This window comes from Stegostoma tigrinum, chromosome 1 (genome assembly GCF_030684315.1).
Source record: "Stegostoma tigrinum isolate sSteTig4 chromosome 1, sSteTig4.hap1, whole genome shotgun sequence".
NCBI lineage: Eukaryota > Metazoa > Chordata > Chondrichthyes > Orectolobiformes > Stegostomatidae > Stegostoma > Stegostoma tigrinum.
In genome coordinates, this window is record NC_081354.1 from 119,025,178 (window position 1) to 119,051,184 (window position 26,007).

Genomic DNA, 26,007 nt, shown 5'->3' on the forward strand with positions numbered 1-26,007 from the left:
CAATTTCTGTTTTTGTTCCTGATTTACAGCATCTGCAGCTCTTTTGGTTTTTACCGACTGTCAGCTGCGACTACACTTCACTACACTGCGCCTAACCTTTTCTCTGGACTTGGCTGACAGGTGGAAATTGACGCCTTGCTTTTCAAGCAGGGACCTGTATGTCTTTGTGAATGAGCGGTACAGATGTGGAACTTCCTCTTCCCCCATGTCCAGGAATGGGGGCCATGACATCAGACAATGCCAGCCTGGGCTGAGAGTGCCATGTGTTAGAGTAGTCTCAGCATCTGAACGAAGGCACAGCACTGCATACAATGGCATTCTTCATTCCATCAGAGTAAATGCCACCATCTTCTCATCATTCATTCCACCTCTGCTACTGTACCCATTTCCCACCAAGGCTCAGGCTCTACCGTTCTCATTATTATCTGCAACAACTTCCCTCATTCGCTGTCACCCACCCCAACCCCTGACACCGCTAAATTTCCCTGCCCTTGCTCGGCCAAAGATCTTGTCAGCCATTCACCTATAAGGTTCCACCACAGTCATCTTCAATGGGTTCGTACCCACTGCTAGCCACAGCATCAGAGACAATTATTCCAATGATGGCAAACATCATCTCCTCCATGACTGGCATGCAGCCAAGTCAGGCTTAGTTGGTTAGATTCAGTGTGGATTGTGTACCACTTTGATTTGTTTTACAAACAATGTATGTCATTAAAAGTCACGCAATGTGTTTGGTTGCGTCACTATTAAATAGTTGGCAATGTGTCTGAACTGTAAAATGCACGGGTTAGGACTGAAGCACATTCAACATTCAACCCCATTCAATAGCAAGTAGCTATTACAGACAGCTTGAAGTTTGCATGCAATCACTCTCTCTCCAAAACATGCAGTTCCTTCTTCCCCTTTTCTAAAAGTACAGTTCAGCAAATTCTACATTAGCTTTCAAAAAGAACCAGCAAAGTTTTGAGAGTTAATGTAGAATTTGCTGACACTATACTTTCAAGGTGTGCAAAGAGATCATAACAACAAATGTGTACAACATTTACTCCTAATCTTCACCGTGGTTGTTCAGCCAAACATCCTCAATGAATGCCTTCATTTTACTGAACTACTCCCCAGCAGAAACTCTTTCTCCTTATTTATTGTATTCAAATCCCATATAATTTTAAACACATACATTAAATCTCCCCTAACCTTCTCTAAGGAGAACAAACTAATTTTCCCAAGTCTCTTCACAGAATAATCTATTTCACTAGTTTCTCTGAATAAGGGAAGTACCTCACAATTAAGTTAGTTTTGGTGAATGTCCTTTGCACCCTCTCCAGGGCACTGATATCATTCTTAAAATGTGGTGCTCAAAATTCAGACACAAGCAGTGATTATATGGATTTTGCCGTCTTCCCTGCTTTCATACAAATGCTTCTATTTATAAAACGCAGAATCCTATTTTTTCCTCAAAAAAGTAACAGCTTAATAGCCATCATATTACACTATCCTTAAAGTTTGTATACATTCATCCACGCATTCCCTTTAAAATTATATGATTTCTTTCACGTTGCCTCTTCTCATTCTGTTCCTTGAAAAGCATTTTATTTCAAACATCTGTTGATGATGACTTATGTGCGCTCTTGTTAAACTAGCAGTCAAATGGAACACACTCCACCAACTTAAAACTGCAAACTGTGAATTAAATGACTGTTCTTATAATCAAAATATCCCTTTTCAGCACAAATATTTTAAGGAATGAACAAGGTAAACATTGGAAAACATACACAGCCAAATTCAAATGTAATGTGAGAACTTTTGTACAGTGACATACTAACTACAAGTATATTGTAATCTGAACTGCCTCACTAACTGAACAGCAAATACACACCTCAGTCCTGGTGGGTACTTGCATCATGGATCAAACTGAAGAGAGATTTAATTCACTAAGCAAAACTCACATTTTAGGCTTTTCACTCCTTGAATTAACTGTTGTCAATCACCAATAGAAACAACTGAAATTCCTCAACAGAAGCAATTTTGTTTTTGATTAAATTAGAAAATAAAACTCCAAAGGAACAGGTCAAATTCAAGTCATTGTCAACAGTAGAAGTATATTGTTTACAAATTTACATTTTGATGCACATTGTTGGGTACTGGATCAGTTAGGATTAAATTCACTGGAGTTTAGAAGAAAGGGGAGAGGGGCGGGGGTGGTCTCATAGAAATCTATAAAACTCTAACAAGACAAGATAGGGTAAACGCAGGAAGGAAGTTTTTGATGACCAGATAGTCCACGCGTCACAGTCCGAGGATATCAATAGGCCATTTAGGACCGAGATGAAGAGAAATATCTTCATCCAGAAAGCCTGTGAGATTCTCTGCCAAAGAAAGCGGTTGAGGTCAAAACATTGAATATTTTCCAGAAAGTATTAGACGTATTTCATGCGGCTAAATGGACCAAAGGGTATGAGGAGAAGGTGAGAATAGGGTGCTGAGTTGGCTGATCAATTATGATTACATTAAATGGAGGAGCAAGTTCAAAGGGCTGAATGACCTACATCTGTTTCTATTTTCTACAGTTTTATTTTCTAACTGACAGAAATGTTATTTCTATTTTAACCTTAACTAAATTAACAAAAATTAATTGATTATTTGCTAACTTTTTTGTATAATGGATCGATTTGAAGCAAAGAAAATATTTCCCAGAAAACAAAGTGAAGATGGAAAAATTGTGCCTATTGACAGTAATGGGGTGTGGGATGGGCACTCAGTCCAGCTGAGGTGGGGAATCTTCATGTTCCTTGAATTCCCATTAGTTTTAAATCTCAAAGCCCCAGTCCATCCAACCCTAACATAGTTCTTGGCATTAGAGATGATACAGGTGGTGTAAAGAGGAGGAAATTTCCTCTACCCTGACCTGAAGGATAAACTCCCAACTTATTGATGACAGTGCAACATGAAGGCTCACTTTGACAGAGATAGGGGTTGGTTATGCAAGGGCTAGGGGTTGCCATTGGAAGGTCAGTACCAAAATTGTTTTGGGACTCTTCCAAAGAGACTCAATTATGCCATTTGAGGAATTATCATGAATGTTGGCACTGACTGCATCTCCAGATACTTTCAAGTGTTGTGTACCTGATATGTAGTTAATTCCCAAGATACATCCTTGATAGCACATATAGTAGGCGATGGTTTTTGTATCATTTAACCTTGCCCTGACCCTAGACATTCTACTGGAATCAATGGGTAAAAAGCATGCACTCATAGTACTTCCACTGGTGCATCAGTCCCAAGGCATTTCAGCACATACACATGTTGAATTTCATAGATGTTCAGAAAAAGATACATTTGATACCTATAAAACATAGAAGAAATGGTGATTTCTGTAGGACTTCTCTTACCACTCATTTTGGCATAAAGATATAAACATCCATCGATGACACTGGCTCTACTGACCTTCTGGCAGGATATACAGGATTCTGAAGGGGCTTAATAGAGTAAAAGCTGAGAGGATGTTTCCCCTTATAGGGGAGTCTAGGACCAGACAACACAGTCTCAGAATAAAGGGGCACCAACTGGAGGCTGAGATGAGGAGAAATTTCTTCTGTTAGAGGGTTGAACGTTTTTTGAACTCCTTGCCACAGAGAGCTGTGGGAGTAGAGTCACAGTGCACTTAAGGCTGAGAAGATAAATTCTTGATGAGTAGGGAAAATCAAGGGTTGTGGGAAAAGGGTAGGAAAGTTGACGTGAGGAATCTCAGATCAGTCATGATCTTACTGAATAGGGAGCAGGCTCAAGGGGCTGAATGGCCTATTCCTGTTTCTATTTCATATGGTTTTATAGAATAGGGTGGTGTTGATGAGCAAATTTTCATTAGGGTGTTTTGAACTATCGAGGACAAATCTCTGAAAACCTCTTCTATTTTATCATGTACCTGTTTGAAAAAAGACTCTGGAGATGACAGTGCGACACAAAGGGCATGGTGTATTTGTGGGGTTGTCCTTCGCAAGGGTCCGAAGACAGGGCTCACAAAAGATGTGATGACATGGATAACACATATACGGACTGAAGAAAATATCCAGACAAACAGCACAAACGTAGCCTTCCTTCTCCAACTTGATTTCATCCTCATCACCTGAAGTGGTCAGATTTGAACTGGAAGTCTGAAAGACAGAAAGCCATTTTTTCTTTTAAACACAATACATATATGAAGTAGCTCTGTATAAAGAGCTATAAAAACAAAAATAATGGTAAATTAAGAGCTTATCCAGAGCGAAAATACGCATGCTGAATGCAGCCCTATGATATAGTTAGCAAAACCAGTAACTAGGTTAAATTTGCATTTTTTGCCTTATTAATTAAGAACCACTGAGTCAGCATACCTATATTATGAAATTCACAAAACCAAATTTATTCCTATGGTGCAGATGACAAATTCATCTGGCAAGTTAGATTGCCCCACAATTTTAACTCTTCTACTTGCTGAATTACTGAGTCAATTTCAATTTTGTTGAAGGCATATGCACAACATACAAAATTCAGGGTGGTTCTGGGATCAGGATGCAGATGACTTATGCTCCCAGGTGCACCTATACTGGGTGAACAGAAACGAGTTCCCACTAAATCTTGAGATATTATTCGATGGAAATTCAAATGATTTCTCTATATGGTCTTTCTCACGCAGTGCTAAAATTCAAGACACGTGTTAGGTTGTCATTAAAGTGCTAGTACAGGCTAAAGGCAGACAGCTTTGTTTCTACAGGCTGATGCTTCTAGAAATATTCTATTCAGTGAGCAGTGTCTGGAGAGCTCAACAAAGGAAATTGCTTGGACAAAGTTGGAATTTTTGCAACAGCAGGCATTACCCCACTGCCTACTAATAATTTCCACGAGGACGTATCCCAAGGACATGGAAGAAAACCGGTGTACATAAAGAACTACAGGGCTACTAATGGCAAAAATGCTCTCTTAATGGATTGCTCACGAGAACAAAATTAACAAAAACGAAACAAAAAGATATTACTGGAAAAGTTCAGCAGGTTTGGCAGCATCTCCAGAGAGAAATCAGAGTTACCATTTCGTGTCCAGGTGCCCTTCCTCGGACTTGAAATGCTGCTACCAGACCTACTAACCTTTTCCAGGAATTTTTGTTTTTCTGATTTCTAGCATCTGCAGTTCTTTCAGTTTTTAACAAAAATGTATCTCCTAACTGAGAAACAATCCAAACAAAGGAGCAATTATACAGGTCCACTAAAATTAGAGATTGTTGTACAATGCATGCACCAAGTACTCAAGTAATAGTATTCTATATTTGCAAAATGTTGCTTATTTTTAAATTGCTCTGGTTACTTCTAGGATTTTGTTGATGTTAGCATTTACTTGGAGGTAACTGATAACAAGTCCTTAATTTTTTTTTTAAGATTCAAAAGGTTTAATTTTAAAACCTGCTACATCAGTCCTTTTCCCTCCTCAGGGTTTCACACTCTTCAGCTCAGAACCTGATTATGCTAAACGCTACATCCATGCTTTTGATCAAGTGCTGTTTAAAATTACTGTTAAATACATACCTTATAAGCATTTATCATCCCTCAACTACAAGGCCATAGGTTGGACACTAAGGCATTTTTTTTCTAATTCATTGACCAGAGGCCAGTCAAGAGTCAAGTGAATTGCTGTGGCTCTGGAGTCGCATGGAAGACAGACCAGGTCAGGATAGCAGTTCCCTTCCCTGAAGGACATTAGTGAATCAGATGGATCTTTCCTGACTATCGACGATGGATTCATGGTCTTCATAGACTCTTCATTCAAACTGAATTCAAATTCCACCATCCGCCATCGTGAGATTGGAACCTGGGTCCCCAGAACGTTACCTGAGTCTCTGGGTTAACGGTCCACCGCTAATACCACTAGGCCATCATCTCCCCGCAATAGACTATTACAAGTCTATTTTCAGCATTTCATTTAAATAAATTGGACAATACTATGCCTCAATGAAACAAATTAAGGTGATCTGTTACTGTTCCCAGAAGTCATGTATTTGCAATTGGAACACCTTTCCATGGCATTTATTAACAATGATCTGCAGGGAAGTTAGCTGGTGCATTGAGAAAACCATAAATTTTTTTACAGGTGATTTTGAAATGGGTTTGATGTTCATGTGTGTACAAAAATGGTAATCATCTGTAATAGAACAATTCTGAAAGTACCAAGAAGGTAAAGCTTTTGAGTAATTCTATTAACTACTCCTCTACTGACATCTCCATTACTTGGTTTCTAGCTCTTTCACCTATACATTTGAAATTGATGAATTGTCTTAAAGCAGTCATACAAAAATCTATCAGCAAATTGAACAATGGTCATAATCTACTTGTTAAATTAATTCCATACTAACGTGTAGACACAAGTATTGAACAGCAGCTGTTCAAAACTCACTCATGGACAAAACTGGGTGGGCCAGTATTTATTGCATATCTGTAGGCACTAGCTAGCCTTTAGAGGTGGCAATAGCCTGTCTTCTTGAACTGTTGCAACAAACTTTGCATAGATACACTCACAATCCTGTCTGGGAGGGATTTCCAAGATTTTGACACAGCAATTGAAGGAATTGCAATATATTTTCAAATCAACAGTGAGCAGCTTGAAATGGAATTTGCAGGTGGTGGTCATCCATGTATCTGCTATCCTTATCCATCTGATTGTGGGTTTGAAAGATACTATCTAACAGGCTTTAGTGAATTTTTGCAGTGCATCTTGTAAACAGTACACACTGCTCTTACTGAACGTTGGAGGTAGAGGGTGGGAACATCGTGGAAAGGATGCCAATGTCCTGGATGATGTCAAATTTCTTGAGTGTTTCTGGAGCTGCACCCATCCAGGCAAGTGACATCCAGGCAAGTGACGAGCATTCTATTGCACGTCTGACTTGTTCCATCTAGGTGGTGAAACTGGCTTTGAGGAATCAGGAGGCGAGTTACTTGCTGCAAAATTCCTAGCCTCTGACCTGCTCTTGTAGCCATACTATTTATATGGTTAGTCAGTTCAGCTTCTGGTAATGATAAGCCTCCAGGAATAGCAGCGATCATCTCCTCCTCTGACCTTATGCTGCAGGGAAGATCACTGATGAAGCACTTAGATTAGATTCCCTATGGTGTGGAAACTGACCCTTGGGCCCAACAAGTCCACACCGCCCCTTGAAGCATCTCACCCAGACCCATCCCCCTATAACCCACACACCCCTGAACACGACGGGCAATTTAGCACGGCCGATCCACCTAGCCTGCACATCTTTGAACTGTGGGAGGAAACCGGAGCACCTGGAGGAAACCCACGCTGACACGGGGAGAATGTGCAAGCTCCACACAGACAGTTGCCCGAGGCTGGAATTGAACCTGGGTCCCTGGTGCTGTGAGGCTGCAGTGCTAACCACTGAGCCACCGTGCCACAAGCAGTTGAAGATTGCTGTCCATAGGACACTGTTCTGAAGACCTCCTGCAGAGCTATCTTGGAGCTGAGATGACTATTTCCCTCGTCACAACCATCTTCCTTTGTGCCAGGCATGACTTTAATCAGCAGAGAGAGTTGCCCCAATTGCAAATGACTCCAGTTTTGCTTAAGGTCCTTGATGCTCCACTTGGTCAAGTGTGGCCTTGATGTGAAAGGCAGTAACTCTCACCTCATAATCCAATGTGTAATATTGAAAAGGCATGAAGAATAAACCAATTCTCTTCAAAACTACACAGGAGGTGTTTTGCATTGTACTTAACAATCTATTTCAGTTTAATACTTATAGAAGAAGCCAAGTTGAAAAATATTTTATTTGTGGCTTAACATATAGCTGCAGAAAAACAACATATTAGTGCCTCGAGGCTAGTACTTCCACTCTGTAAAATTTTATTGTCAAGATTTGCTTTCAGTAAAAGATTCACGAGTGTTAAAAGTAGAGTCAAATCCACAGAGATCTCTTTATAAGAATACAATTTGCATGTCAAAGGCACACTTGGACACACCAATCCTTGTCCAAATCTGGTTAAAAACAGTTTTGTTTATGCCAACCTAGGCATTCCCAATACAGACATTTTTTTAATGAGATATCATTAACACCGTGAGATATCTATACTTTTGTCTTCCTACTCCATACATAAAATTGCAATGTGCTATTCTAAGGATTCATCGCAGTACAGTTATTATTTCCACGTGTATAGACTGACTCAGAACTGCCAAGTTGTTTTATATACTTGTAGTTCTCTGTAGTCTTGTTAGTTTCTGAGCCACAATTGTAGTTCTTTTTTTAAGTGAATTAAAAGATTTTTAAATGGGATTCACTATTATTAACTTGAAGGAAATACCAGTCTGCAAAACAAACAACAATGCATCAAAGAAGGAGAAGATTCTCATGCAACGCTATATTAGGCACTACTTGAAATTATTATATTCACAGGTGGATGTTTAAACTTGTTTATTTTATGTTTTTAAGCAGAGTAACCTTTGCAAAACAAATAGTTTATCACTTATCATAAAGCAATAATCATCTGTTTCAAATGCCAATGAGACACGTAAGGAAAAACGTCAGATTATATAGAATCAATACACGAGTAAGAAAAATTCCAAAGGATGGGCCCACCATCTGGATTAACCAGAGATTTTAAAGAGAGTATCAAACTAAAAGAAAAAGGAAATAATTTTGCAAAGACAAATGGCAGGTCAGAAAACTGGGTGGATGTTAAAGAACAACATGAATGGCCAAAAAATTAATCAAGAGGAAAAGTATTAGAGTATAAGACAAAGCTAGGTAGAAAGACAAACAAACAGTTAGACTTTATTTAAACAAAGTTAACAAAGTGAGTGCTTGTTCTATGGAAAGTGAGACTTGTGAAGACTATATATCTTTTTATTTTTCTATATTTTTGATTGTGGATGAAATGAGAAAAGGACTTGGGTTAAAAACCAAGAATGGTAAAAAGGATTGGTTCAATTTTAAAAAGCAAACTACCAGTACTTATTATAAGTGCTTTTCACATTGCTATTTAACTAGCGGGGAAAGCCGAGTAGCATACAGCACCAGAAAATGTGTACAAAATGCAATTTGGCTGGCAACTAGTAGCTGATTGATCTGGGACCTATTGTTGATGACAAAGGTTTTTTGCCTGCCGACAACTGTGTAAGTGGCGCATGTGAATGTTTGATTGATATGCAATGTTCACTCCAAGTTGTACAGTTGCATACCTGTCCAAGATTCTACACATGGCGATGGGCATGCCAAAGTGGATTGCAGGATTGAATCCTGGATCTAGAAAATGCTGCCATGTATGGACGATGCAGAAGAAGAAGAAAATTAGAAAGAACATTAGTCAGAAACAATTGGACAGTGAGAGAGCAAGAAGCCACTCCTTATCTGCAGTAAAAACCACCTCAAAAGAAAGCCAGTTTATTTCCCCTTAAGCTGTGGCTCTTAGGCAATACGTCAATGGTTTTACAAGAACGACTCAATCAATCTATGCCTCATGAAGCAAGTGGAAGTTCCTGGACAAGGAAGACTGAGGAGCAGCAAGATGTGTAAAGCCAAAAGGGGTGGCACAGTAGCTCAGTGGTTGGTGCTACTGCCTCACAGTGCCAGGGACCTGAGTTCGTTTCCACCCTCAGGTGATTGTCTGTGTGGGGTTTACATATAACACACACAGATAGACATATAGACAGAGAAAAGAACAAACATAGGTGTCATGGGCAGAGGAAAATACTGGGAATGGAGTTTATTGGTCTTAGCCCACAAAGTGTGCGGAGGTGATCCTTTTCATAGATTCATATGGAGTCTCTACAGGTGGAATCAGGTCGTTTGGTTGTTTGCTTCCCACGCAACCCACCCAGACCTGTCCCCACCCTAACCCCGTAACCCTGCATTTACCATGATCAATCTACTTGCACATCTTCCGCCTGTGGGAGGAAACCTCAGTCTGTGTGGGGTTCCTCTGGGTGCTCTGATAAAACACATAATCTCTTTGTGTTTTATGAGGTATTAGTGTTTGAACTAATAATTATATGGTAATAATTCCTAATTTTTTACCCACAGCTAGAAACGATTCATTTGTCATGATCATTAAGTACAGAAACCTGGTCCATGCTTTCATCAACCCAGGTTTAGAATACAGGAAAGTTGGGGAGTTCTGCTTATCTTTATAGAATCTTCAACTTGGTGATGACTCCAGGATTAGTGAGGTTCAATGTCCAGTGCACCACCTTCGTGAAGCATGAGAGTCTGAAGAAATTATAATGGGAAATAAGGAAATGGCAGATGAATTGAACTGGCATTTTGTACCAGTCTTCACTACAGAGGATATAAGCAACATTCCAGAAGCAGTAATAAATCAGGAGATAGAAAAAGAGCGAGGAATTTATAAAACCTCAATCACTGAGGAAATGATACTGAGTAAATTGTTGGAGCTGTGGTCTGGCAAGTGGCTGGGTCCTCAAAGAAAGGATTAGTAAGATAGCTGATGCATTGATTTTAGTTTTCCAGAATTCGCTTGCTTTGGAGATGTTCCTTTTTGACTGGAAGATAGCAAATGTAATCCCTTTACTGAAAAAGGGATACAGAAAACAGGAAACTATAGACAAGTTAGCTTGACTTCCATCAATAGGGAAAATGTGAGTAATTATTATCAAATAAGTTATAGCAGGGCACTTGGATAACTACACGGTAATCAGGCAGAGTCAATATGTGCGCACGAAAGGGACGTCACGTTTGACTAAACTATTGGAGTTTTTTAAAAATTATGTTTATGTGCTGTAAATAAAGTGAAATCAGTGGATGTAACGTACTCAGGCTTTCAGAAAAATAAGGTGCCACATCCACAAGTTATTCCAGAATATAAAATGTCATGAGTTAGGGAGTAGCACGTTGGCAAAGATAAAAGATTGCCTAACAGGAAGCAGACAATAGGCATTAATTGGTCTTTTTCAGGTTGGCAAGACTTAACAAATTGTGTGCCACAGAGTTCTGTGCTGGGATTTCAACTATTTACAATTTATATAGATGACTAGGATGGAAGGACAGAAGGTAGGATTGCCAAATGTGCTGATGGTCCAAAAAATGGGTAAGTTGTGAGGAGGACAAAAGAAAGCTAAAATAAAAATCTATAATTAGGCAAAGATGTGGCATATACAGTTTAATGTGGGAAAATCTGAGGTTGCCCATTTTGGCAAAAATATTTTTTTAAACAAGCATATTATTTAACTAGGGAAAGATTGCACAGTTCTGAGATGTAGATGCATACATTTCTCGTGCAGGACATTGTACATGCAAAAACTTAGTATATAGGTTACAGCAACTAATTAGGAAAGTAAATGGACTTTTATCATTTATCACAAGGGGAACCAAATACCAAGTATAAGAGGTATGGTTCACTTACACAGGGCATTGGAGAGATTGCATTTAGAGGACTAAGCACAGTACTGGTCACCTATTTCAGGAATGATATAAATGCATCATAGACACTTCAGAGAATATTTTACTTGGCTAATAATTGAATAGCAGGGTTTCTTCAAGTCTACATACCAAATCTTAAGTAGAACCAGTTAACATAATGCCTTATTCTACTGGATCACTAACAGACAAAAAGTTACAGAAGATACTGACGCCATTGATGATGCCTTAAAATCATTTGACAATTACTTTAAAAACTAATTATATAATGGAAGGATTAAGATTTAATACAAAAATGTGGCTTCCAGGAGAACATTTTGACAACTTCATCAATGATCTTTATACATTGTCTGAGTCATGAATAAGGAGCATCTGCTCCCTAGATGAGGTGTTTCACTCCCAAATATCTCAGATGTCCTTGTATTTCAAGGACCGCAACAACGCCCCTTCAGTGGTCAAAAACGCTCTCGGCCGCATCTCTTGCATTTTCTGCACTTCAGCCCTCACACTCTCTCCCCGCAATATAAACAAAGACAGAATTCCTCTTGTCCTCCCGTATCAAGCCATTAACCTCCGGATTCAACGCATCATTCTCCACCACTTCCTCCACCTGCAATCTGACCCCACTACGAAGGATATATTTCCCTCCCCACCCTCATCTGCCTTTTGAAAGGACTGCTCTCTCCATGACTCCCTAATCCACTCCACACTCCCCACTAGCCCCACCACCATTCCCTGCAACCGCAGGAGGTGCTACACCTGCCCCTACACCTCCCCTCTCACCTCCATCCCAGGTCCAAAAAAACCTTCCACATCAGACAGATGTTCACCTGCACATCTGCTAATGTGGTCTATTGTATCCGATGTGGCCTCCTCTATTTCGGTGAGACCAAGTGGAGGCTCAGAGACCACTTTGTACAGCATCTATGCACAATTCACAACAAACAACAATTGAGAAACACAAACGACAACACCACCCAGTCACGAACCACTTCAACTCCCCCTCCCATTCCTTGGATGACATGTCCTTCGCCATTGTCACAATGACACCACCCAGAAACTGGAGGAGCAGCACCTCATATTCCGCCTTGGGAGCCTACAACTCAATGGCCTCAATGTGGACTTTATGACCTTCTAAATCTGCCCACCCCCAACCTCACCCCAAGGCCAACCCTCCCTCTCTTTCCCACCTCCATGACTTGTCCGTCTTCTTTCCCACCTATTCACTCCTCCCACCTCACTACCACCTACCTGCTATCACCATCCCACCTACCTTTCCCAGCCTAACCCCCTCTGTTTATTTTAGAGCCCTCTTCCCCTCAGCCATTTCTGAAGGGTCCCGACCCTTAGCGTCTGCTTTCCTGCTCCTCTGATGCTGCATGGCCTACTGTGTTCCTCCAGCTCCACACTGTTATCTCAGACTCCAGCATCAGCAGCTCTCTCTATCTCATAAATGTAATAAACTAATTCTCCTGTTGAATGGTTATCAATGATTAATCCTTCATCACTTAATGCTAGGAAGCCCTGTAGACGAGTATCACACGAAAGGTTGGTGATAGAATGCCAACCTAAAGAAGATCTTATTGCTACAACTGGACATCTTTTACAAGGGGAAAGGCGGAACCTTTTTCCTTAGCTTTGTGGAGGAGTTGAGAAAGTCAGGGAAGCACAAAATGTGGAGACACCGCCTGCCCCATCAAATGGCAATGATCAATAAATCAGGCTCAAAGTACCATCATGGATGTGCATTTTTGTAAAGTCCCCATAGGCCTACCAGACTATAGGGCTGCTTTCTCATGCTTTCACGTTAGACAGAGGTAACCGGTGGTGTTTTAACCCAAGTGTGACCACACCTCAAGCGAAGGGAGAGGTTGAGAAGCAGAGTCCTTACCACAGCCAATGTGAGAATGGAACCTATGCTGTCAGCATTGCAAACCAAGATAACAAAGCGTGAGGCTGGATGAACACAGCAGGCCAAAAAGCATCTCAGGAGCAGAAAAGCTGACGTTTTGGGCCTAGACCGTTCCCCACCCCATCGTATGGAGGGAACTGTCTGGGAAAGCTCATCTGTTCGTTAATGACCTTTAGGGAATGAAACAGCTATCCTTAAGTGGTCTGGCTAACATATGCCTTTATGGCTGATTCTTAAACACACTCTGGGCAATTTTGAATGGCCAATAAATACTGTGACTATCACAACCCAGGAATGAACAAAATTAGGTGCTTCTGATAAGTTCAGTATGTAAAGTTCAATGCAGTGCTGAATTTGAATTTAGCTTCCCTTTCAATTCTGTTACACTCCCTTAAGCATGATCAATATTTGCAAAATCATCTTCACTTGCATTTCGTAATAAAAATATAAAAATGGTATAACATGTAATTTTCCTGCTGTTAAATAAATTCAAAGGTAATGAACCTAGTATAACTTCCCAAATACAGTGGGTTAACTTGATTGAATTCTAAGCTCTTGTCTCATGAATTCTAAGCGATATCAAGTTTTCAATAATGCGTTTAGCTTTCGTACGGCACATTACAAAGTGTTAACCACTTCTACAAAACTCCTGATATTTATCAAGTGTCTTTCACATTCTTAGCGATTCTACAAGATTTTGGAAAGCAGCAAATGCAACGGAAGTCACAGGAATGCTGAAGGAATGTGCAAAGGTAAATTTTGAGAAAACCTCTGAGAATGGAAAGCACTGGAGATGGTGCACAGGAGATATACAGGATATTGCCTGGGCTGGAGAATTCACTTATAAAGAGAAATACAGTAGACAGCAAAGAACTTTTCTTGTTGTTGGCAGGATCAATGACAAGGGGACATAGATTTATGGAAAGGGGCAGGAGATTTAGAAGAGAAGTGAGGAAACACTTTTTTTACCCAGAGGGTGGCGGAATCTGGTGGTGGGAATTACTGCCTGCAAGGTTATTTAGAGGCAGAAATAGTCATAACACTTACGTCATGTTTAGATCTGCACTTGTGATGGCAAAGCATTCAAATCTATGGGACAACTGCTAGAAAATGGATTTAGAACAGTTAGTTGGTTGTTTTTGATTGGGGCGGGTATAGAACATAGAACATTACAGCACAGTACAGGCCCTTCGACCCTCGATGTTGTGCCGACCTGTCATACCGATCTCAAGCCCATCTAACCTACACTATTCCATGTACGTCCATATGCTTGTCCAATGACTTAAATGTACATAAAGTTGGCGAATCTACTACCGTTGCAGGCAAAGCATTCCATTCCCTTACTACTCTGAGTAAAGAAACTACCTCTGACATCTGTCCTATATCTTTCACCCCTCAATTTAAAGCTATGCCCCCTCGTGCTCGCCGTCACCATCCTAGGAAAAAGGCTCTCCCTATCCACCCTATCTAACCCTCCGACTATTTTATATGTTTCAATTAAGTCACCTCTCAACCTTCTTCTCTCTAATGAAAACGACCTCAAGTCTCTCAGCCTTTCCTCGTAAGACCTTCCCTCCGTACCAGGCAACATCCTAGTAAATCTCCTCTGCACCCTTTCCAAAGCTTCCACATCCTTCTTATAATGCGGTGACCAGAACTGTACACAATATTCCAAGTGCGGCCGCACCAGAGTTTTGTACAGCTGCAGCATAACCTCTTGGTTCCAGAACTCAGTCCCTCTATTAATAAAAGCTAAAACACTGTATGCCTTCTTAACAGCCCTGTCAACCTGGGTGGCAACTTTCAAGGATCTGTGTACACGGACACCAAGATTTCTTTGCTCATATGACAGACCAAAGGGTCTTTTTCTGTGCTGTAGATCTCTATGATTCAAATGCGTGACAAAGCAGAAGGGTTTAGGTTGAGATTTGCAGAATATGCAGGATGGTTGTGAGAACTCAATATTGTTGAGCAAAGTAAAATTGGGTTGGAAGAGCAGATGGCGCATGCTGAGGAGAAAGCATTGCACGTGCTCTCAGACCCTGAAGGTCTATAGCAACTTAAATGAGAAATTATATTTTGTAATGATATTACAAAAACAAGCTGTGAAACTGAAGATAGGAGATGGGAAGTCATGTTGAGGTTGTACAGGACACTGGTGAGACCTCTTCTGGAGTACTGTATCCAGTTCTGGTCACCTAGTCATAAGTAGGATATTATTAAGCTAGAGGGGGTTCAGAAGTGATTTACCAGGATGTTGCTGCGTATGGAAGGTTTGAGTTGTGAAGAAAAGGCTGGGGCATTTTTTTGCTGGAATGCAGGTGTTTGACAGGTGACCTTACAGAGGCGTATTTTAAAGGTAAGAGGAGAGACATTTTAAAAAGGCACGAGGAGCAAATTTTTTTTAAAAACACAGAGGGTGGTTTGCATGTGAAATGAACTTCCTGAGAAAGTGGTGGAATCAGACACAGTTACAGTGCTTAAAAGAAACTTAGATAAGTACATGAATTAGGAAAGGTTTGGAGGAATAAGGGTCAGGAGCAGGCAGGTGGGACTAGTTCAGTTTGGGATTATGTTCAGCCTTGACTGGTTGGACCGAAGAGTCTGTTTCCATACTGTGTGGTTCTTATGTTCTGGCAGAAATCTGGGAAAAACAGGCACATTTTTCTGATGAAGGAGACACCATATCTTGCTGCAACAAGTTCCGCTCAGGAAGGAAGACTCCTCATAATTTGAGCAGCAGTAAGACAATGGGGAAATGCACTTAGCACCAGCAGGGTCCATCAACGCAAGCAGTACTGCACAGCGGATGGATCTCCAGTATTGCAAGAAATGAAATAATCTCACCAGGGGACTCAAGAGAGTGAAATACAGTGCCACTTCATTTGTAAGCATTGTACTGAAAAAAAATGATGGCATATCTTCCTGTCTGTCCACACTCCCTCAACATTGTACTTTTCCTTTGAGTGCCCTTTATTGTACATTGTTCAGCATTTCCCTTGCCAAGCACTTCTTCATTCAGTATGAGGTCATCTCGTACAATGGCTTGCAAAATTTTCCATGGGTAGCACCTGCAAGATGCATACTTAATCATCAAGAGCCTGTTACTTACACCCTATACCTTAGGTGGAGGGACAGATAGTGTTAAAGAAGCATGGTGGCTGCAGAAGGACTTGGGCAGGCTAGGAAAGTGGGCAAAGAAATGGCAAATAGAAAACAATATGGAAGGATGTGAGATTACACATTTTGGTAGGAAGACGGCGTGTAGACTATTTTCTAAATGGGGAAAGACTTCAGAAATCTGAAGTACAAAAGGACTTGGGAGTCTCATGATTGCTGTATGATCAGCTACATATTTTTGGGGTTTCTGCTTTCAAAACAAAAACATTCAGTTGGCTTAATCATTCTACAACTAATTGCTGAAATGTCTACAAGACAGTGCAATGATTGGTTTCGTCCATTCAGCTTCTGAGGGTATTTGGGAACAATTTAGAAAGTGTTTCACTTCACTCTCTAGGCTTATTGGTTATGTTGGTCTTTATTTTATCTTCCCTGCACTGGAGGGTGATGTTGACCTATTCCTGTCTTACTTTGGGATTTATAACTGCACCATATATTTATCAGTGAATACAGCTTCTGTGCCTGATTAACATAGAAGCATAATGCTACTTTTAGTAGAAATTTTCAGTATCTCTTCAATAGAATCTTTTAGTTTACTCATTTTAAATGAAACTTGCTTTTACATGCTGTATTTAAAAATCCACAACAGCCCCTAAAGTATTACTGAAAAAGGAAACATGCTGTTGAAGCTTTCTATCATTCACTCAGTAGATATTTGAGAAAGTGATTCTCAAGTAGAGTTAAAATAAATTTTTAGTTTTAATTCTGAGCAGGTGACTGGTTTCTTTAAAAAAAAGGTCAGAAAGTCATTTTTGAATGTAGAGTACAGAACCCTTCGAAGAAAGTGTGTGATTTAGTTAAATGATTAACAAACTACATGAGAAACAACTGCTAGGGTGTTCCACTTTTACAACCTACAGAAACAGACAGTCAGGGGCCACAAGCAGGTTGAGCTCAGAAAGAACAAACCATTACAGTAGAAAGGCAGGTTTTAGGCAAGTCTTCAGGCTGCTGGAGCCGGAAGAGAGGCTCAAGCTGCTCTGGCAGCCTGATGTCACTGAAGTCAGGGAAAGGTCAGTGAGTTAGCCCAGTTTGTGTGCCTTGGGAGAGATACAACAATGGAGATAATCACATTTGGTGAATGTGCAGGAAGTGACTTTGGTAAGAACAATTCTGATACTGTTGCAGGGTGGAAATCTGATTTGAGAGATTCAACTAGAGTGTTCGGGGAAAAAAAAACAAGTCCAGGTTTGGGAGGAGACAAGATATTCAGGAATTTGAACACTGATTTGTGGTTTTTCAGAATGGGGGGGCTCAAGGGTTGGTTTCTTGACAGGGATGATGACATTATTTTCAGTCATAGTACATAGCCCAAATAACATCCTTTTTGGTATACATCCAAGTGGCTAATAACAGAGTACACAGTGCCTAATTATTTCTTGCATCACTATTTTTGCCTTCTTTATTATATATTCCTTTTGGATGTTATGATACTTCAGGATTCTGATTAGGAGTGTTTGTGCGTACTGTTATATCAATATCTGACCCTATTCATAACTAACAATAGAAGAACAAAATAACTGAAGCAACTTTTACCTTTTTACTCAATACAAGAATAAACACAATGTTTAATCTTTTTGAACAGTGAATGCTATATTTCTCATATAACCTGTTACATTTATTTATGATTCAGTAGGTGGAAGCCTGAAGCTTTGCTCTTCCAAAAATATCATAATCTAATTCTAGTTTGCCTCACAAGTACTTAGAAAGGACATGACATTAAATTGAAATTCAGTTTTCACTCGATCTCAAAGAGGTCTAAACCCTTTGCTGCAGCACAATATTATATCTTCTTTCTACCTTGGAGAATAGGTATAAGATACATAAGATGCGATGTTTCAGCAATATGACCAGAGTCCAACTAAACTGCATCTGGACCACTGAAACAACTTCTCAACCAATCAAGTTAACATTTCAAATATATTTTGAAATCTTTCAACAGAACGTTAAGTGCAAAGTAAACTGTGAAACAGGTTTGTAATCCAGTGAAAATGGGACACAATTCTAAAATTAGGAGTTAAATACTAAGTTTATGGATGATGCTGTTGGAGACCATACATGAAAGCTTACTTAACCAAACTAGATGTAGCTTGTCAGCCATTGATGGTAGAGGACTGATTTCCAAGGTTGAGGGTGGGTGAGAGACCTTGGCACTCGAAGAAATCTAGGCCCCTACTCAGGCCAATTGCACTCAATTTCCTATACTAGTATATTTGAAAATAATTTGAAAACAAGGTACTGTGTGGATGCTACGAGTATGAAACAAAAACACAAAACGCTGTAAATACTCAATATGTCAAGCTGCAGCTGTATAGAGAAATGGAGCTAACATTTCACATTGATAACATTTTGTCAGAACTAAGACAATAACAATGAATCAACTTAAATTGTGTTAACAATTGGTTAGGCACATGTATTTACAAACAGAACCCTCTAAGTTTAGCAGAACAGAATTCTCTCATCCATTGACACAGATCTGTTCCAAATTATGTGGATAGGTCTAGATGGCCTGCTTTAATGACGTGTGTTTGAAGCCTCCAGTTAGAAAGGTGGATCATTCTGTGAATAGAAGATCCATCAAAAATCATTTTCTATATTTTGTACAGATACCAGATAAGGCAGGCCCCTTGAGGAAGTCGATCGGTTCCATTCCCTATAGTGGTTTGGAGCCTGTAAAACATCTTAAGTGGAATTCATGGAAATGTATGGAGCTTCTAGAGATTCCCTTTTAATTCCCCCCAATACTCCTCCTTGAAATGGATTACCAAAGAGGGAGAACCTGCACTAAATCCCATAAATATGGCTGGTGTGTTGATCATAGGAGGACACACATCTGAGGTTCCAAAGACCAATATAGCAAATTTGAGTGCAATTGGCCTAAGTAGGGGCCTAGATTTCTTCGAGTGCCAAGGTACCTCAACCACCCTGAACCTTGCAGATCAGTCCTCTACCATCAATAGCTGACAAACTACATCTAGCTTAGTTAAGTAAGCTTTCGTACATGGTCTCCGACAGCACCAACCCTAAACTTAGTTAGTATTTAGCTCCTAATTTAGAATTGAGTGTTCCATTTTCACTGGATTACAAATCTGTTTAGAAACATATCATGAGATAACAAGGTATAGAGCTGGATGAACACAGAGGACAAGCAACATCAGAGGAGCAGGAAGGCTGACGTTTCAGACCTTTCTGAAGGACGGTCTAGGCCCGAAATGTCAGCTTTCCTGCTCCTCTGATGCTGCTTGGCCTTCTGTATTCATCCAGCTCTACACCTTGTTATCTCAGATCGTCCAGCATCTGCAGTTCCTACTATCTTAGAAACATACCATGTTCTTTTTAAATTCATATGTATAGGATTGGATGATTTCATAGCATCAAATATTGCACAACATTTTAATAAATTATAGCATGAGCTAAATTGTACAACTAAATGTCAAATCCCAATAATAAGAGAAAAGTAGGTTTAAGATAATAACTCACACAGAAACACATAATATGCTTCCACACACCCAGTTGTTGCTCACAGGGAGTGATGGGAGAAAATTGCAGGTTTGCAGCTGTAATGTAACGCTCTTTAATTTATTATAAAATGCTCCCTGGCAAAAACACAAAATGGTTTCTGATTTTTTTTAAATTTACAAGTGTTGTAACAATATAAATTATACCATTCTACATGGACGTAATACGGCATAGCACATCTTGGCCATCAGTCGGGTTAATGAGAACAGGAAATCCGAAAATATGGCCTTTGTATTGGGGCTAATACAGAAGTTTTCAAAAACTAATTTACAATCTTAGTCTTGTGCACAAATGTGCAACACTTTTGTTATTTAGTAACCCGGTCCAGGCATTGAGGCTTCAACCATTTTATAATTCTATACGCCCATTGTCTCATCCCTTCCAAAGGGGAAGTTAAGTAGGAGGAAATTTCAAAGGTCACTCCTGCTAATCCAAAACTCCACAACTTCATATTTTACTTGCTTTGTAGGAGTTGGGCACAAATCTGACCCCACCCCCCAAAGGACCAAGCAAAAAATTTTAGCATGTCTCAATCTTGATCTATTCCTTTTGGCATTACATTTGACTTTTTATTTCTCCTGTCCATTGAATAACTTGGTGAGAAATCATCAGAACCCTAGAAAAACAGAATTAATGGTTTAAAGCCTCCAAAGCTTTGGTGGGAGATAGTGATGTCTAAGGAAATCCAGTTGTTTGTGCAAAGTACACACAGGGTATTCTCCCATTGCAATCACCCCACACACACACACACACACACACACACACACACCTTCGAGGTGTAGACTTTCTACTTTATGTTGCCTAAGTCGACAAAGTAACACCCCATTGTTGGAATTAACCAATTATAGACTTTAATTGCTTTTTGATATTCCAGTAGAGTGCCTATTTTAGCATATGGAATTTCTGGATATACTCAGCCAGTTTAAAAACTTACTTAAAATATTCCATGTTACACAGCTAAACAATATGATAAATATATTCAAAAGATCATATATCAGAATCCCTACAGCGTGGAAACAGGCTCTTCGGCTCAACAAGTCCTCACTGACCCTCAGAACATCCCACCTAGGCCCATCCCCTGATAACACATCTAATCTACACATCCCCGAACACTACAGGCAATTTAGCATGGCCAATCCACCTAACTTGCACATCTTTTGACTGTTGGAGGGAACCGGAGCACCCGGAGGAACCCATGCAGACACGGGGAGAATGTGTAAACTCCACACAGATAGTGATCTGAGGTTGGAATTGAACCTGGGTCACTGGTGCTGTGAGGCAGCACTCAGCGGCCATACCGTGTGTTCTAATTATTATGTACTTAGTAACCTGAACAAGTCTTTATCATTGCTGTTATTTCTGTAATAAGGCAAGCTTCAGGTTCTGTAGATTACAATGCTCAGTACAGAGATCCTGATATTTCTGGTGCATAAAACATGAATTTATTGAGTGCATAAGTTCACAAGTTTCCATGAATGTGTGTCCTAAATAACAATTCCCATAACATCTATTTCTAAAATATTGAATGCTCACTTTTTCAATTAATAACCCTGAGTTTGAGTGCTATTATTAGGGGCCTATCCCTAGCGAGTAAACGTGCTACTTTTGATCAGACCATCTTGGATATGCCAAGGGAGTGACAACTCACCATATTCAGAATTATTTCACATCTTAAGTACGGTACTAGTTGGTATCAGGGTGTCACACCACAGACATAATTTTTTATGGTTACTTCCTCATTGTTTGTATCCATCTTAAAATAGAAAGTAATCTCTATAATACTCCATCTGATTTCTCAGCATTCTGATACCCAAATAAAGAACCGTATGCTAACTGTGCATATATCGTGGCAGCTGAACTGAGGAACAAAAAGAGGGAATCACACTGAGACCATAAGAAACAGGGACAGGAGTAGGCCGTTTGGCCTGTACAGACTTCTCCATCATTCAATAGGATCACTGCTAATCTGACAGTCCTCAATGGTGGGAGTATACTGTAGATTCACACTTAGTTAGGAGAGACAAATAGTCCAGAAAATATTTTGGCAAATTGCTGAGAACTATAGAAACAACAGGGTAGTAACAGTGATCAGAGATAATGGGAACTGCAGATGCTGGAGAATCCAAGATAACAAAGTGTGACGCTTCTCTGATGAAGGGTCTAGGCCCGAAACATCAGCCTTTGTGCTCCCGAGATGCTGCTTGGCCTGCTGTGTTCATCCAGCTTCACACTTTGTTATCAGGGTAGTAACACTGTGCAATTTTAACTCCCTTAACATTAATCGGTAAAAATCAACATGAAAAGTATACAGGACACAGAATTCTTAAAATGCTCCAGGAGATTCTTTTTGTCAGTAGGTAATAACTTTTTTCAATAAGTGGTGAATTAAAACAAAAACATCTGAAGAGTTTTTGAAGTAAAAAGCACGGCCTTCCTCTTAGGCTTATTGAGAATTTCAAAGACTCAAGTCTATGGAGACACTTACTACTTTTATAAAAACTGTATGATTTAATGGGGCTGCACAGTTATTAGCACTTCGCTGAAGCCCCTCAGCAGCAGCCCTAGCATATTGGTTGGGAACCTCACAGCTATTCAAGACTCAGAGTTTCAGAAGTCTTGACATAGAATTTCCATGCATGCATTCCACCACAGACCTTACAAATATAAAATACAACTCCTTACTAAATAGCAAAATTTAAATGCCTCTTCATATTCAAAAAATGACCTAAAAGACAGCCGAAGATTTTTGCATTAAAATCAGAATTAAATTTCACAGAAACGCTTTCCTCTTAGTTGAATAATACTTAAGTCAGAGATAAAGAGTTACAGAACACATAGAATTATGTAAAATATACAAGAAATGAGCAGGAAAGTAGTTAATAGCCGGAATTATTATCAAATTTTCTGTAAGTGCTACTGGTCTCTGCTGAGATCACAACAGGATATAAAAGAAGCAAAAAGAGAAATTACTGGGAAAACTCAGCAGGTCTAGCAGAATCTGTAGACAGGAATCAGAGTTAACATTTTGGGTCCAGTGATCTTTCCTCAGAACTGATGGTAGCTAGAAAAGGTTTATTTTTAGGCAAAAGACAGGGTAAGGGGGTAAGGAGTAAACAACACACAAAGATAGAGGCCAAAGAGAGAGAAGTCAGAGGAGTGGATAACAATCAGCCTTGGAGAATGAATAGCCACTATTGGGGACTACCAGTGGCTAACAATAGGTTGTGTATAATAGCAGGCCATGTGATGACAAGACCTGGTGGGTGGGATTTGGGTTAAGGACATGGGTGAAGATGCCTCAAGCTCTAAAATTCTTGAACTCGATATTGAGTCCAGAAGGCTGTAGAGTTACCAAGTGGAAAATGAGGTGCTGTTCTTCCAGCTTGCCCTGAGCTTTGCTGGAAACCTGCTACAAGCCTGAGACAGAGATGTTGGGCAGGGAACAAGGTGGCATGTTAAAGTGGCAGGCACCTGGAAGCTCAGGGTCTTTTTAGCAGACATAAGGTAGGTGTTCTGCAAAGCAGTTGCCCAGACTATGCTTCATTTCCCCAATGTAGAGGAGACCACATAGTGAGCAGCGAATGCAGTAGACTAGACAGAGTGCAGTGCAGAAAAAGTGCTGCCTTACCTGGAGAGAAGTAGTAAACAGGCAGGTGTTATGCCTTCTGTAGCTGTAAGACAAGATACCATGGAGCTGTGGGGGGGTGGTGTGATGATGGCAGTATCAGAGATGGGCCAGGTGATTTCCAGTTTGCAGGCTCCAGCAGCCTCCAATTTATCATGGACATGCAACCACTTTACACGTCCATCCCTCATCAGGATGATCGCAGAGCTCTCCGTCTCCATCCACCATCAGACTTCTCGGTCTGGCCAAGCTCGTGTTCAACCTGAACAACTTCTCTTCCAACTCCTCTCATTTTCTTTAGGTCAGAGGCATGGCCATGGATACCGTCAACTATGACAAGGGGGTGTCCAAAATGTCCACCTTCTTCCTTAACCAGGATTCCACAGCACTGTTGTTGACAGAGGCCATGGCCAGGTCCGGCCCCATCTCACGCATTTCTGCCCTCATTCCCTGTTGTCCTCACCTACCATCCCATCAGCATCCACATCCAGAGATCATCAGCTACCATTTCCACCATCCCCAGTGGGATGCCACCACAGACACTTCTACAAGGAACGTTCTCTCAGGTTCACCTCGATCCATTCCTCTTCTACTCCTAACACCTCTGCATAGCCTGGCACCTTCCTCTGCAACCACAGAAGTTGTAACAACTGCCCATTTACTTTCTCCTTCCTCAATATCCAAGGGCCAAAACACTCCTTCCAGGTGAAGCAGCACTTGACCATTAAAGCCAGTCTGCTGTATTGGCTGCTCACAATGTGGTCTCCTCTACATTGGGGAAACTAAGTGTAGACTGGGCAACCACTTTGTAGAACACCTATCTTCTGTCTACAAAAAGAGACAAGGTTCTAGTTGCCGAGATAATAGGAACTGCAGACGCTAGAGAATCCGAGACAACAAGGTGTGGAGCTGGATGAACACAGCAGGCCAAGCAGCATCTTAGGAGCACAAAAGCTGATGTTTCGGGCCTAGACCCTTCATCAGAAATGGGGGAGGGGAACGGGATTCTGAAATAAATAGGGAGGGGGGGGTGGATGGAACATGGATAAAGGAGAAGATAGGGTGAGAGGAGACAGACAGGTCAAAGAGGCGGGGTTGGAGCCAGTAAAGGTGAGTGTAGGTGGGGAGTTAGGGAGGGGATAGGTCAGTCTAGGGAGGACGGACAGGTCAAGGAAGTGGGATGAGGTTAGTAGGTAGGAAATGGGGGTGGGGCTTGAGGCAGGAGGATTGGATAGGTGTGAGGACAGGTTAGGGAGGTGGGTACGAGCTGGGCTCGTTTTGGGATGCAGTCAGGAGAGGGGAGATTTTTAAGCTTGTGAAGTCCACATCAATACCATTAGGCGACAGGGTTCCTTAGAGGAACCAGATCATCCCCAATAGACTACAGCACACATTTATGCCTTCCCAATTTTGCCCCAACCATGACAAGGTCTATATTACTGCACCTCCCAGTCGCGAACCATTTCAACTCCCCCTCCCATCCCTCAGAAATGTCTATCCTGGGCCTCCTGCAGTGCCACAACGATGCTACCCTAAGGTTGCAAGAACAGCAACTCCCACCCATCGCCTCCTCTTGCTTCAAGCCCCACCCCCATCTCCTACCTACTAACCTCATCCCGCCCTCTTGACCTGTCCGTCCTCCCTGGATTGACCTATCTCCTCCCTACCAACCCAGCTACACTCACCTTTTCTGCCTCCATCCCTGCCTCTTTGACAATTCTGCCTCCTCTCCACCTATCTTCTCCTCTTTCCATCTTCGATCTGCCTCGCCCTCTTTCCCTATTTATTTCAGAAACACCTTACCCTCCCCATTTCTGAAGAAGGGTCTAGGCCCAAAACGTCAGCTTTCCTGCTCCTAAGGTGCTGCTTGGCCTGCTGTGTTCATCCAGGTCCACACTTTGTTATCTCAGATTCTAATCGCCTCCCACTTCAACACACCACCTTGATCCTGGCCAACATCTCTGCACCAAGGCTTGCAGCAGGGTTCCAGTGGAAGAACAGCACCTCATGTTTTGCTTGGGGACTCTACAGCCTTCTGGACCCAATAACAAGTTCAACAATTTTAGGGCTTGAGGTACCTTTTCCCATGTCCTTACACCAAACCCCACATACCAGGCCAAATCATCATATGGTCTGCTATTACACACAACCCATTGTCAGACATTAGTAGTCCCCATTAATAGGAATTCATCCTTTTAGGCTGATTGTTATCCACTCCTTTGTTTGTCTTGTCCGTTCTTCTCTCTCTTTGGGCTCTATCTCCATCTATCAATCACTCCTTACCTACTCCCCACACCCTACCTTCTGCATAAAAACCAAACTTTTCCTAGCTACTCAGTTCTGAGGAAGGGTCACTAGACCCGA

General features: G+C 40.9%; 1 protein-coding gene across 1 annotated transcript in view; it reads right to left on the minus strand.

Moving 5' to 3' along the window:
- Window positions 1–26,007, minus strand: part of rnf180a (ring finger protein 180a) — a 75,978-nt gene that overhangs the window by 3,006 nt on the left and 46,965 nt on the right. The window contains exon 2 of the mRNA XM_048528644.2: window positions 3,926–4,154. Within this exon, the coding sequence (XP_048384601.1) occupies window positions 3,926–4,154 (229 nt within the window). The remainder of the gene's footprint in view (window positions 1–3,925; window positions 4,155–26,007) is intronic.